General features: G+C 31.8%; 1 protein-coding gene across 1 annotated transcript; it reads right to left on the bottom strand.

Moving 5' to 3' along the window:
• Positions 1 to 14272: 14272 nt before the first annotated feature.
• Positions 14273 to 15373, bottom strand: LOC147909623 (uncharacterized). Its single transcript, XM_087406549.1, has one exon. The coding sequence runs from the start codon at positions 15371 to 15373 to the stop codon at positions 14273 to 14275; it is 1101 nt and encodes a 366-aa protein (XP_087262675.1).
• Positions 15374 to 16530: the final 1157 nt, after the last annotated feature.

Genomic DNA, 16530 nt, shown 5'->3' with positions numbered 1-16530 from the left:
TAAAAAATCTCTAATCTTTCGCTCGCATGGGGTATTTATTAATTGCATTATCCAGTGATGCCCGCAATGTTATCATATATAATTATTACGGTTTTTGTTCAGAATGTTTATTTAAAAATATTTTTACTATTAGTAATAATATAAAAAAGGAAAGTCAAAGAAGAGATAGAAAAGCTACAACAAAACAGATGTATGAAAAACGCTAGTTTTTGCAAATATTATATTATGTTAAAGATGTTGCAGGATATTGTTTTTTTGTGTTTTGTATAACGCACTGTATGGTGCAATTTAAATTACCTACGTAGAAAGTAATAAGAAAGTTTGCAATTATGTTCGCAGTTTATGTTATTTTTCAAATAATAAAAAAGTTTCTAATTGTGTTTGCACTATGTATAATCTTGTAATGATAATAAAAAAGTCTCTGTGATTGTGTTGACACTTTATATTGGTCAAATATTAATAACAGAAAGTCTGTCAAATATTAATAGCAGAAAGTCTGTAACAGTAGTCGCAAAACACTAATTAATCCCTGCGCCTTTTTATTTTTTCTTTTTTTTTTTAATGAAACAATCGGTCGGTTTTCAGTCAAAATATGAAATCTCCAGCGCATGAACTTTCGAGCTCCAGCTGTACAATGCTCGGGACCTGGCAATTGTGATCAAGGTCAAGATCATCGGGAGATGATCGTATGCATAATTTTTTGTTTCTTAATTTTGTATTCGTAGATATAAAAATCAGATTTAGAAATTTTGAATAAGACTGTTAAATGCTAAACAACGAGAAGATCTCGAAACACTCAAGAGGATGTCACATGATCAGGAAGATTAGTATTGCAAAACTTACCTTAGTAAAAATAAAAATAAGGTAAGTAAAAAAAGTGTAAGTAAAAAAAGAGGAAAATATGGAAAAAATAACATATATGTAAATGAAACTGCTAAGAAACTAAATTGAGATATCGAAATATATATATAAGAAGCATAAACATTTCTTTTACATTTCATTGTCGCAATGTTCGCCTTCTAGAAGCTTTACATTTCTATTACTCTCTTTATATTTGATATTCCAATTTTTATTTTCCCTAGGGTAGAGTTTTTCAAAGATACTTTCAAGATCTGATTCTAATTTAAGAAGAGATGATGGAAGTTCTCGCGCCATGCATGTCCAAGAAATCGAATAGTTGAATAACTTTTAAACATCTTAATTTTTAAAAATAACAATATGACAATCTTAATGTAAAATATAGATTTTCAAAACAAGAAATTTTTTTACCATCTTCAATTTATAACTCTTTTACTCACAATCTTCAAATTTTCCAATCAATCTTGTATAAAACCAAGGTACATAGGTAAGGTAGCTAGACCAACAGTGAATCAGTAGAATATTTTGAACCATTGCGATATTTCATACATGCGACGTTAGATTATGCTGTTATCATGCAGCGACTCGCATTTATTTGAACCCGTTCTCGGCTTCTCAGTCAACTGGCAGATTGCGCCAAGGATGCGCCATGTAATATCACATTTTAAGAATTTTGAGTTACAAAGTAAGTTTTTTTTGTAAGTTTTACGCATTTTTTATGTTTTTGTGTTCCTATCATTTTTTTTCATTGTGCATTAGTTTTGTGTGCACATTTAACTTTATTATTCTGTAAGTAACTTTTTTCTGTTGTATATTATTTTGGAGATTATTGTGGAAAAGATTAGGTGATCTACAATGAATAATTTAATGTAGTTCTAGTAATGTAGTTTTAATGTAGTTATTAAAAATAGCATGGTTCATGTGTACATACCCCTTGTACATAATGAATCACTTCTTGTTTTTTGAAATAATCGAAATTATGATTAAACTTAAAAAATAACCTAAGAGTTACCGTTTATAGTATGTAGCAAATTCATAAATTGTATACCAAAACTCAGATCTTCAACTCAATAATTGAGAAAGATATAAGCCTCTGAAATTTACATGGTTCATTGTTGGATAACTTACTCTATACAGAATTGGATTGAAATAGACATGATGGATTGAAATCGAACCCGGGAAACTATACTCACACTGCGGAATCACACGTCGTCCTAAAAATATAAAATGTTAAAAAAGTATATCATGCATTTCATTTTTTGAGTCTTTTACATAAGCTATATATGAAAGTGAAAATTGCAACTGTAGATGTCACCGCGAAATAAAAAGAATGGAGCCAAAAATGTACAGCGCTGCACGTTGTGACGTAATGCTGAGGTAGTCTTCAAAACTAAAAGGCTGTGGTAGCTGCTGACGGTGTTCTAAGTAACAGATAGGTCTGGGTAATTGCTTCACTTAACGAGAAACACGTTCGATCCTTGCGTTCCCTCCGACAAAATCCAATATTAACCGTCGTGCTGTTTGATATAGTTCAGTATATTCCGCTGCGTACATTTTGCAAGCTCTTTCGATCTCCTCGTTTGTCTGTCGTGTGCCCTTTGTCGACGTTCAAGGGTCTCTCCTAACGACGTTCAGGAAATGTCTCGGAAGGCAGGCACTTCTCACCGCGGCTGTAGTGCAATTTTTGAATATTTTACATGGCACGCCGAAAAAAAACCCATTTTTTCTTTACGTAACATCTAGAATAACCACGAAAACATTGTATCATATGCGTATCATATACATTTTTCTTCAACTTTTATAGAAATACCCATTATGTTTAAGATAATGCATTACTTAGCTTCATTTAACCATGCTTTCATTACTCTCGTATTTATAAGGCAGGAATTCATCTTGGGATATCTAGGATGTATTCCTACCTTATAAATTCCATCAAATGTATAAATGTTATATACATTTACTTATATTTAGCGTAAATTATTTCAACTAACATTATTTCAACTAACTAAAATAAATTTTTTTATTTATTCTTATCTAAATTTTAAAGGATGTATAAAATATTATCATTCTTTATTTAATTTTAAATAATTAAAGAAGACATTAATGAAAATTGAGATATAATGTTATCAGATACATAAATATAATCATCAGAAACATAATTAATTACGTTAGAAAAAATCTCGCGAGTAATGTAGAGCTAATGATGTTGCTTGAAAAATAAACAGAAATAAAAATTAAATAATATAATTAAATTCAAAGCTCAATTCAAGCTTAAATTTAAAAAATGAAAATTAAATAAAATACATAAAAAACATCTTTATGAGCCAGATATTTAATGTGTATAATAAGTTATTTATTTAAGTAGCATATAAAAACACAGAAATAAATTAACTAATACAGATTTTTGAATGCTTTCTCTTCTATATCAGTCGTTAATAATGAATGTAAGATGGAAAAAGAATTGTCTTAAATTGATTAATCCGATTAAATTTAGAAAGTTTCGATTTGACATGTAGAAAGAAGGGAAGTTTAAAATGCAATATTTAATTCAATGCTCCATAAAGATAAGAATAAAGTAACAGTATGGCAAAGTAGATCAAGGAAGATCAATTTCTTATAGAACAAGAACAATCTTTGAAAGTATTAGCACTTTTTTTCTTAAACATAGTAAATATTAAAAATAAAAATACTAAAAGAAGACTATCGCAAAGGTCTTTGGTCGGTATTCCAGTGGTTGCTCAAAAGCCTATCGCCATCTGTTTTTTCTTTACTATCATCGTTCTTGTGCGCAACTGTGCGAAGGAGTTAAGAAAAGATTTCACACTTGGGCGGAAAGTAGAAAGAAACATCGATTTGTTTGAGTTTTTTGTTAAACCAATAGAATTCTTCTGTTAGCACTTCTTTTGCCTTTCGATACGTATTACGAGCAAAAACATTCGAGGGTTAAATGCGCGTGCTTTTACCATCATGTATCGTGAATAATAATCAACGCTAGAAACAAATAGCGAATAACAACAGAAAAGTGTAATTTAAATACATGATTTATATATGTGTTCTGCCTAATGATATTCTTTCTTCACTTATTTTATTTGTATTATTTTATTTTTATCCAAAGAATAAAATTAAATGTTCCATTTTAAAACTAATTTTATATGTTAAATCAAAATTCATTTTAAATAAGAAACAATCCTGCAAATTTTTTTTCCATAAACATAAAATATGATTATAAATAAATAATTAAAATAATTAAAACCAAAAAATAATTAAAAAATACATTTTGTATAGGAAATGTACAGTGAGTGCAAGAAGTATTCGTATAGGGGAGATATCTTTTAAAAAAAATCTTATTTTCAAAAAACGTTAATTAACAATTTATTTACAAAGAGAATAAAATAAACTCTATATTTCTTAAAATTATTTTACTTAAAAAAAAACATGTAATAATTTGTTATCTCGAAAATAAGCGAAAATAAAAAATTGTATTATTTAGACGCACAAAAAGTATTCGTACATTCGAGGAATTTAGCTTCTAAGATCGACAACACACGAAGATCTTTTGCAGGGCTCAGTCGTATTTAAGATAAATATATGTTTAAAATATATGTTCTATTTAAAATAAATGCTAAAGTTCTATTTAAAATATATGTTTTAAATAAAAAAGAAATAAAAGAGTCATTTAGTATTTATTATTTTAAATAAAAATAATAGTTTTCGGAACCTATTTTATATTTTTTATTTAAAATAAATTATATCAGTTTTTTTCTACCGTCTCCTACGATTTTATATTTTAAATAAATTCCTGAAACTTATTTTATATCTTTTGTTATAAATATATCATCATCAGTTATTTTACCTTTTTTTGTTTGCCTTAAGAATGTATTTATTGTATAAAATTGTTAATTAATTTTTTTTGCTCCAAATAAGCTTTTTTTAAATAAAAATTTAAACTGTACAAATGCTTTTTGTACTCTACTTACTTGTTCCTATACATGAAACATGTCTATTTATCAAAAACATATCTATTTCTTGTAGGAAAATAACTTTATATCCTGCACGATATAATAATAAATAAAGTAAAAGGAAAGAGAGTAAAAGTCATAAATTAATTCATTTAATGGTTTAATACTGATTTGCGTAGTCAATGGCAGATCCGACTATTGCAATTCACATCTCTATGTACATGTTCATTAAAATTCCAACAATGTGGCAACCTAGCGCGATAGATCACCGTAAACGATCGAAATTTGTGTATCCTTACGTGTACTTGCCGCACGACCGGATGTGTGGACGTGCGCACTCACGGGACTCCGGACGCGAAACGCGGCCGCTGACCTGTGTATACCCTCGAAGAAGATGAACAAGGGTGGCACAGAATTACGAAGCAGAAGGGAGAAAGGATGAGGGGCTAGGGAAGGAGGGCAGGAGAAAACAGTGGCCCCGATACGAAACGGGAGTTCAAAGCCTCGACTCCCGCAACAACGCGTCTAATTACTTGCTTCCTGCCTAGTGCGCGAGCACGGTGAATTTACATCTTGTTTGTTCAAGCAGCAGTAGCGGTGTAAACGCCGCTACCATCACCGTCCAATGTAGATTGGATACTGCCTATAAACAGGCGATTGCCTTTGACTCGGACAGTCTGGTCTCAACGAGCAGCAATATCTTGCGCGAAGAGGATCATGTCGTATTCAGTAGATTACTTTGCGGACAGCAGAATAAATAAGGATGCAAGACAGAGTAAAAATTTGAGATATTATAATTTTATTTCTTTCTAAGAAAAGAATAAAAAGATTTAATTTCAATATGGTTAAAAAAATGCAATTTGTTTTAATTTACAGGATTTACATCGGAACGCATTCGAAATATGACATACACGAACGTAAACAAATAATGTTATTGATAAAATCATATCGAATTTTAGAAAAATAATGGAAATAAAAGCTTATAAAATGTTTTGCTAATTACTGTCTAACTTTAAGAAACTTTATATTTTTATTTAACTTTTTAAAATAATTCATTTATATAACTTTATTTTAATTTAGTTTTATATGAGAAAAGATATTATTAATCAAAATCTTAAGTGATCACTTACAGATCCTCAATAAAAATATATAACTATTCTTTTTCGAAGCATTATTATCCTGAATATTTAAATCGATCCCGACATTCTTTATGTTTGTATTAAGAATGGATTTATTTCTAGCTAGATGTGCTTTTGGTATCGAATACTGTGACGACGTGAAACGAATAAATATAGATCTAATTCGTAAAATGAGACGGAAAAATAGTCAAACAAAAATTCCTTTGATATTTTTTGAATTGATATTTTTAGGAAATGATTAGTCATTTTTAATTAACAAATTAATTGATTATCAATTGAAGAGTTTCGAGATTGAAAGGAAAAAACTTTAAATCGAAAGATATAAAGCTTTAAAATTTTTTGTGAGCAACTCTATACATTGTAGCTCGGAAAAAGCAATAATAAATATTTCACAATATTATACTATCAGGAAATATTATTAGCAGACGCAATGATATGGATGCTGTATGCCCTGTAACGCGTTCAATAATGAAAATCCATTAAGTGTTTGTACACAATAGATATTTATGTAATCCGTATCTAGAAACCCCTTTCTGAATTGATCACTTTTATGTCAAATTAAAATTGCCTTGTGTGATATTACGCATTATAATTTTTTCATAAAATTGAAAATATGAATATTCACAATAAATTATTCATTTTTATAATATTAATTATTTTTATTTTATTAAATAATATATATCGCAACAAATATTATCTTTAAAATATCAAAAATTTATAAAATCTACATTTAACAATAGTCTTGAATAAATTAATTTCAATCTAATCTAAATTGATTTCTATACTAAAGATCAATTAATTTACATTTAATTAAATTGTAGCTATATTATTTGTATAACTTTTTTAGCTAATTTAAGTTGCAAAATATACAAGGCGTTCAAAAAAGATGATATCAAATTTTAAGAATATATATATTACTCGCAAAAACAAACGGAAGTCTTAATAAGCAGTACCCCAAAACTATTTATTTCTAATGTTAGTTATGAAGCATTTTCTGCTGTAATGATTAATCCATTTGTATCGAGTATGTAAATGTATTTACACGCGCTTGTACACTCGTCACGAATTTCTAAGCTCGTTGCTTCTTGATAACAGTTAATTCTTCGTTCAGTCTATGTCAATTCATCCACGAACATTCATGTATTATTGACAATATTTGATCTTGACTCATAAAATTGAATACTGTTGTCAACAAATATGAGATATGGAATCTTTGAACGTATTCTTCAATGAAAAGACATGCCGAATTGTGTGTTGAAAATAAACGGAGGGCACGTTGAACATCTGCTGTAGGAGAAACCGGAGCCGGTTGTCACAGTTTTTGATTAGTGATTTTTACAATAGAAAAAAGTGAATGCCTGATTTTGAAATATTATATACGTTATTATATATCTACATTCTTTAGATATTAAAAAAAAATATTACTGATGAATTCATCACAAAAATAAGTTATTTAATTTTAAATGAAGCAGTGATAATTAACCACGTGTTCTGAGTTGATTGTCACACATTCTAGGATTGACAATAGCATATTTGTTCGCGAATGCGAGATACAGATTACTAAAGCCATCTATTGGAAAAATAATGGATTTCTTTTTACTACACCTAATATATACAATGCTTGCAAACAATTTTATACAACAAATATTATATCAGCTATCTACAATTAAAAAAAGAGATTTTCTGCTATGTCCTTTTTGAGATATAAGCATTTTGACAATTAACCCTGTTCGTGAACCAGCCTCGGTTTTCCCTAATTAAATTTATTTTTTGCTTTATAACTCGGAAATAAATGATTTTTAGAGTTCTACTTATTAAGACTTTTCGGTTTGTTTACATAAGTGCTACACATTCCTAAAGATTGGTACTATTCTTTTTGAACCCTGTATATAATTTATCTTAATTATTTAAAAATAAAGTAACAACAAGAATAAATTAATGTATTTATATTGTTTCAAAATGTACATATAAAATTATATTAGTCTAAGATTTTGAATTATGTTATATAAAATTATAAGGTATCTTATACAAATAGAATAAAAATGGATTTTGTAACAAAGAATGTTGAGAATATTGTCATTGACATTCTTATATTTTAACACTTTTACTATTATAATTCCTTTAAAATTTATTGTCTTTACTTAATATTAAAACTCACTTTGGCTCAGAGTTATAATTCTAGTGTTTGAATTTTAATCCATTAAAGTAAAACACTCGCGAATTAAAAGTATTCAGAATGACTTGAAATTATATACTTGTATTGTACTAAACGACGTTGACACGCTTGTGCAATTATAAGAGATTGATCATTTTAATACTGAGATATAAGCAATTAAAACACATATACATTTTATACGTGTCGCTTCTACAAAGTTCATGATGTCGCATTTATTTTTATAGAACCTAAATTAATAATGAAATGTTAACAAAAAACAAATATGTGATAGAGGAAAACGGATATTGTAAAAAAAATCCATAATTTTTGACCATTTAGTTTGCAAAATAGAACCGTGAAAAGAATGCAATTTTCGATTTTATTTGGCATATGGAAGCGATTGAAGAGGGCGGTTATTGAGCATGTGGCAACACTGCACTTCTCGCGTATATCGTGTTCAGTTCAGGGAGCTCATCGTATGATGGTGAGATCACACGGATGGTGAGGTTACAATCGATCTGACATTGTAACCTATGTATCTTGCAAAGGATTTTTTCTATTTATGATAATCTATTTAAGTAGACTTATTTGTCATTGACAGTGCGACGTTGCCACATTTGCGCGGCATTAATCTGCGTCTGCGCGATTGTGAACAGGCGCAATCAAAAGTTTTTTCTCTTGCAGGCGAGAGTGGGAGTATCGGCCATCGAGCGCGCGATGGGACCTAACTTTTAGATGGAATTGTCGCGAGTGTATTATCTTCCGACTAGAATTTGTGTCAGGTTAATCTTATAAGGACCTGATTTGGTTGACGTAAGGTATAATCCTAAATAAGGTACACTTAACAAAGTTCTCATCAAATTTGAATATGGTTGACCTTTGTAAGGTTGTATGTTATAAGGGCCTGGTTTGGTTGACCTAAAATAATCCTGCATAAGATATACCTAAGAAGATTTTTGTTAGATTTGAGTATAGTTGACTTCGTTTCTAGTACGCAGCCACGCCACGAGATGGACAAGTTGTAGGAAGAAAACATTCTATAAGAACAAGTCCTATAAGAAGATGTATGCAAGTCGATTTGAATAATCTCCTAGAGATTATAAATTTCCTTCAGAGTATGCCTTCTGGACCTCTGAAAGATATGTTTTTTCTTCTTTTGGAATGTGCTAAATTAATAGCATTTGAACAATTGTCGACTTAGAAATTTATCCAGTGATTTTAGCAGATCCTAGCTAAGTTGACCTTATTTCATTATCAGGTCCTGATGAGGATCTGATAAGGACTTTATCAGGTTCTGATAAGGACCTTATCAGATCCTCATCAGGATCCGATGAGGCCCGATCCGGATAAGGATTCGACTACTGTGCTGCATTTCTTGACTGATCAGGTCAATGAATTTACCTTATCAGGACCTGATAATGAAATAAGGTCAACCTGATTAGGACCTGTTAAATTCCTTGGATAAATTTCTAGTCGGGTTTAAGCCTTTATTTCTACATTAATAAGAAATAGAAATAATGGCCATAATGGTCAAAGCTAGATCTTTAATGCTTAAATAATTCAATCTGAATTACTATATAGTATATTAAGAATCTAAATATAATATATTATATTATACTATAATATAATATATTATAATATATCTATAATATAATATATTATACTGTAATATATTAAGAATCTGATTTTATTCCGTTTTTCGAAGATACGTGAAACGTTTATTCCTTTATGTTTATTTTCAGAAAGACATTTACTTGTAATTAAACGTTTACGTATAATTAGCATATTCGTTTATTAGAAACCGATTATTTTCCGAATATACGTGTTTTAAATCAGATATTATATGTATATTTGGTAAATATGCCGAATAGGAGAGATACAACTCTATCATAACCATAATCTTAACATATGTTGTCAAGGTCATGATCCTGAGTAACTTACAACCAATTTTAGCCGTCGCTCGTCCTTCGTTAAAAGTTATTAACAAAAAAAGTTACTATATAATACGAAAATTCTCTGCTTTAAAATCGATGGAGTGGAACTTGAAAAGTCGTGTGTCTTGTAACAGGAGAAAAGTGGGGTAGGAGTCACTTTGCATAGAAGTCGTGCACCTATAAGCAACGAAGAGGTAGGATAAGAGTCGCTTCGCATGGAAGTTGTGCGCTCCTAAGCAGGGGGGAAGTTGCTTTTCGTGGAAATTCGTAATTTCTAAAAAAATATATTTGAAGGTATGAAATTTCATAAAGTAAAAAAGAAACACCAAACTTTTTGAAACTTTTTTTGTTAATAACTTTTTAACGAAAAATGAGCGATGACTAAAATTTGTTGAAGGTTACTCAGGGTCGTGACTTTGACAACATATGTCATCAGAACTGTCTTTCCTATTCAGCACATTAGCTATACATGATTGGCCATATTCGAAAGAAAAGAGATATTAAATCGAGTAACGACGTTTCCCATGATTGAAAAAAAAACATCTTTCCGTCGAATATGGCCAACCCTGTATATTTAAATGAGAATACATTTACACGTATATTTAGCACATCCTTTTATAAAACTGTTCTGTCGAATATGTTAACGTTTTTTTTTTATAAAATTAAGAATCAATTTTATTTTTTTTTTGCATTTTCTTATAGTTTAACATTTTAAAGTGCACTTTAAAGCCGTTGTACATAAGCCAAAACAAAAGATTTATTAAGCGTAAAGATTTATTCGTTAAGAATTAGCATTATTGTTTTATTAGAATCGTTTGTCCAAGTACACTATTTTAATGTTATTTTATATACATACTTTTTTCCGTTTTTAAACTCAAACGTCTTTTTTATCCAAAAAATTTTCGTTTTTTTTAACCCCTCACACTAAAACGACTTCATAATAAAGAAATAATAATTATAAAAACGTTTATTATAAAAACGTGAAAACATTCGAAAAGACGTTTTTTATACTTGAATGTGTTAAATATATATTTAAATGTATTTTTGTTTAAACATATAACAGCAAGCCCTACTTAAAACGTGTTCGGAAAAATGTTTTTAATAAACGGATGCTAATTAAACATGTTTTCGTTTAAACGTATAATAGCAAGCCCTATTATATTTATTTGTAGTCATTCGAACTGCGCGCCAAATTGGTTTTCCAGACTTATGAACGCAATTAAACTATTGCAGTAATATCACGAATTAAATTGACAAACAGTTTTTAATAATTTGATACTCAATCAGGCATCCCATTAAAAAAATGTTAATATGCTGAAAAACTGTAAATAAATTTATTGCGAAAAGTATTACCTCGGTCGGGAGTCCAATCGGATTTGCGTAACGGCAATTGCATCTGAACGAATTGTTTCGACGTTTTCGGTATCAGACATTATATCACAGATAAGTGTACAGAATTCATCACCTTTACATCAGTCAACATTTTTCATCCTCAGTTACGTTTTACTGCGGACCTTTCCAATCTTTAAGGGGATGCTGGAGTAGTCCTGTTTTAGCAATGAAGTGTGTTAATTTTCATTTGCTCGTTTCTCTTAATTGTACTTACGGATTGAAAAGTCCTTTTCCACAATTAAAGTATCGGCAACAATACAGAAGCTATATTTTCCAGCTATATTTTAATACGAAAAATGAAAGAAAATTAAAAATTATAATTTTTGCCACCGAGTTCTGCAGTTGACTCATCACAATATGTGCTCCATAAGAGTTTCAGACCTTGCACGTTTAAAATAAGTAGTTGGCCCTACAAAAAACCTCAAAGAATAATATGTTGATAGAAATGAGCTAAGGGACCTAGTACATATAAGAGGACGGAATCTACGAAAATTTCATTTGTATGCTACGAGTGAAATTGTCGCTTCAGTATCCGAGCAGAGTCGAAAATCAACCGAAAATAATATATGTAAATAATATGGTACATTTCTTGTTTATAAAGATATTATTTATACAAAATTGAAATAACTAATATCATATTATTTTGTTTTATTATTATTTTTCCTCTCAGGAGAAAAAATTTTGACTAGGGCACGTGAGAAATTTGTTACGAGTCGATAATTCTGATCGTTTCTGCTGATTTAGTGTACATTTGATGACAGCGCCACTGTCGTAATAACTAAAATAGTGCTCATGACTTCACGTCAATTTTACTCGTAGTATACAAATGAAATATTTGTGGACACCGTTCTCTTATACTAAAGCCCTTAATTATTTTTACAAGCATAGTATTACTCTTTGAGGTTTTTTATAAAAGGCGCCAGCTACTTATTTCAAACGTACAAAGTCTGAAATTGTTATATGCAGCACATTTTTGACTCAGCTTAGATGTCGAAAAGTCAAATTTCACTTAGTAGGAAGCGTCATTCCTCTCATTGTCCGCGCGTAAACATAAAAATAGATTGAATCATTATAAACCAGCAATATATTATCAACTGGAAACACCATAATAACACCATAATAACATATTTTTCTATATATAAAAAAATATATATTAAAATAGAATCATTGCTTAGAAAAGGAGTCGTGCATCCTTGCTACATCGGCGATGATGGTAAATCAGAATTGATAGAACACATTCTTGAATTGCAGAATGAATTATTGAAACAGTATGACAGAGCGAGACAGAGAAAAAACAAAAAAGGATAAAAGATTGTAATCTGCATGTCGGGCTGGACTCGTCAAACGAAACGAGTCTATCCTTTAGAGTCTATCTTTCTCTCTATGATTGCTTGTTTCTAGCGATCGAAAATGCTTTCTCGGCAATTTCGACCGCTCAATGTGTATAAATAAGGGGAGAAGAAACATTATAGATAACGTATAAGTTTTAATAAATTATACTTATCGTATATCCCTCCAATTTATGTATAATAGCAAAAATAACTTTAAAATACGAGATATTAACATTTCCATGATTTTCTATGAGCGTTATATACGTTCATAGAAATGATTTGCAAGAACTCGATGTGATCTCGTGCGAGATCAGAATGTTAGAGATGCTACGATCGATTCCTTTTTTCTTTTTTCATAATTTTTGTTTCTAAAATAAGTGATATTGTTAATAAATGTATTACAGGCCAAATATATTTTTATTTAATAATTGAAATTGTACGTGTATTTCTAAAAGTTTTAAACAGCAATTCTAGCAAAAGTAATTTGACATAGTATACGAATAGAAAATCAGTATTTTTATATGTAAATGAAATCTGTTTATCTTTAAAATAAATCCAAAAAATCATGTTTTTGTAATAATGATACTTTTGATATTGATCAGTACTTTCTGTGAAATGTTTCTTTTATAGCTATCATCCGAATGTATGAAAATTCTGATAATGAACAAAATCGCGAAAGTACAATGATTAATATAATTATAAGAATGATGTCAATATAATTTTATAGTTCACAAATTAAAAAGTCTTTATATGTTGTGCAATATAGAAATAATTTTATATACATTTATCTATTGAAGTGATTCAATATTCTTCTTACAATTATTGGTTTAAATTTTCCAGTGCTCGGAAATAGTTGCACATTTTGGATCGATTTTTGAAGTATCGCCTTTTTTTCCCATCGTCTATTACCACTCAACACTCGACGGCCGAGCCGGATCGCGCGCAGACGTGTATCTCAGGAGGGTCGCACTATACAAATATACGATCGTACCAGTAAATTGTCATTGCTTTCCTTCCTACGTAATTAATAATCGTTTATCCACGTTATTGCAAAAACTCTCTATGTATTATCTTTAAAATTCTATTATTGATGCGTCTTTAAAGTGCATTGTCTAGATTTATTCCATTAAAAAGTAATACAAACATATGATCAGGTGTATGGCGCGGTAAAATAAAATTCTATATTACATTCTGTGACACAAAAGCGGCTCTTTGAAAGAATGCATTATAAAAATAATAAAGTATTTAATATTTTAAAAGTACATTATATTCAGTAAAATGCATTTACTTATTAATATGATGTCCAATCACTATTATTAAAAAAATAATAGTTATGTATGAAGAAAAATATTTTAAATAATAAATCTGTGCTTCGCGGGTTTTCTCCATGTCTTGGTCCATTCTTGATGTGCCAACGTTTCGTGAGTCTTGCAGTCCACTTCATCAGGGCGAGGAACAGCCTGATACTGAGCTGTTCCTCCAGGTCCTTCCTTTTTATGTTACGCTACTTGTTGAGGTGGGAGTTTTTTGGTGGTGGAGGGGGTGGGGGGTTAGAGTGATGGGGGAGACAGATATCTTGGAATCTTGGTCGGTCTTTGCTCTTGGTCGGGAGGATGGTCTTCCATATCTTACTTATGTTATAGCCATTATCCCTGTTTAGATTGTTAGGGTGTTTTTGTATTTCTATGGCTTCTCTGTATTTTCTTGGGAAGTATGATGTGGTGTTGGTTATCGTGGTTGCTTGGTCAAACAGTATTCGATGTCCTGTTTCGACGTTATGTTCTGATAGTGCCGACTGTGTGACGTGTTTCAGTCTGACGTCTCGTTGGTGTTCTTTTATTCGTAGGTTTACCATTCTCCCGGTTTCCCCGATGTATACTTGTCCGCAGGAACACGGTATTCTGTATACTCCTGCAGAACTGAGTGGCGGTCTTGGATCTTTGGGGTTTCTTAAGATTTGTTCTATCTTCTTGGTTTGTAGATAGTTCGGATATTGTGTTTGTTCAATATCCTGCCGATCCGGTCTGTAGTTTCTTTGACGTAAGGGAGAATGGTTAGGGTCCTGTCGTCTGTTTGTGTGTTCGGAGCCGTTGTCTTGTTTGTTGATTATTTTGGTTATGTCTTTTTTGTCGTGTCCGTTGTTTTGTAGGGCCTGTTTTAGGTGGTTTATTTCTGTCCGTAGATGTCCTCTGTCGGAGATGGCGAAGGCTCTGTGTACCAGTGAGTTTATTACTGATTGTTTTTGTGCTGGGTGATGGTGTGACTCAGCATGTAAATATCTGTCCGTGTGTGTTGTTTTTCTGTACACTTGATGCCCTAGGGTGCCGTTGGCCTCCTTTGACACCAGCACATCTAGGAATGGGAGTTTCCCGTTTTCCTCTATGTCCATGGTGAAACGGATATTGGGGTGTTGTTTGTTGAGGTGGATGAGGAATTTTCGGAGTTCAGATCTGCCGTGTCTCCATATCACAAATGTGTCGTGTACGTACCAGAACCAGACTTCTGGTTTCTTTGGTGCTTTCCTGAGAGCCTCTTTCTCGAAGTGTTCCATGAAGATGTTAGCGATTACAGGAGAAATCGGAGAGTCCATAGCTGCTCCTGACATTTGTCCGTAGAAATGATTGTCGTAGGAGAAGTACGTGGTCGTTAGGCAGTGCTCTATTAGTGGGATGAGGTCGGAGGAAATAATCAGCCAAATAGAGTTAACCATCTATCGGTTCCCTTCAGAGCAGGCAGACGATATCCGCAGACAGGTAGCTAATGTCCTGTCCAAAGCCAAACCCCCGTCATCAAACATCACCAGACAGGAGCGATTGGCCCTACAAGACCTAAACAGGGACACAGACATCATCGTGCTGCCAGCCGTCAAGGGCAACATGACAGTAGTCATAAACACATCAGACTACAAGAAAAAGATGAAAGGTCTGCTCTCGGATAAAACGTATAGAAAGCTTGACAAGGATCCAACCAACACAATCACACAGAACACCAGGGACCTTGTGGAAAAAAGCAACATCTCAAACGAAACCAAAAAAAACATTAAAACCCACAAACCCTCTCCCACCGAGACTATACGGACTACCAAAAATACACAAACCCAACGTCCCCCTCAGACCAATTGTTAGCGCCATAAAATCCCCGACATTTAACCTATCCCGCTTCCTAGCAAAAACACTACAACCTCTGACTGGAAAAACAGAATCACACATAACCAACTCAACGGACTTCATACATAAAATCCAAAAAATCCGACTACAGCCCACAGATCTACTCGTTAGCTTCGACGTAGAATCCCTGTTTACACAAGTCCCAATAATAGATACGATTAACATAATAAAAACCTCATAAAAAGTCTCCTCCGACCTCATCCCACTAATAGAGCACTGCCTAACGACCACGTACTTCTCCTACGACAACCATTTCTACGAACAAACGTCAGGAGCAGCTATGGGCTCTCCGATTTCTCCTGTAATCGCTAACATCTTCATGGAACACTTCGAGAAAGAGGCTCTCAGGAAAGCACCAAAGAAACCAGAAGTCTGGTTCCGTACGTAGACGACACATTTGTGATATGGAGACACGGCAGATCTGAACTCCGAAAATTCCTCATCCACCTCAACAAACAACACCCCAATATCCGTTTCACCATAGACATAGAGGAAAACGGGAAACTCCCATTCCTAGATGTGCTGGTGTCAAAGGAGGCCAACGGCACCCTAGGGCATCAAGTGTACAGAAAAACAACACACACGGACAGATACT

This window comes from Acromyrmex echinatior, chromosome 5 (assembly GCF_024713525.1).
Source record: "Acromyrmex echinatior isolate Ae372 chromosome 5, ASM2471352v2, whole genome shotgun sequence".
Classification (NCBI taxonomy): Eukaryota; Metazoa; Arthropoda; class Insecta; order Hymenoptera; family Formicidae; genus Acromyrmex; species Acromyrmex echinatior.
The sequence above is the reverse complement of the archived record's forward strand: the minus strand, read 5'-3'. Positions and strand labels throughout refer to the sequence as shown.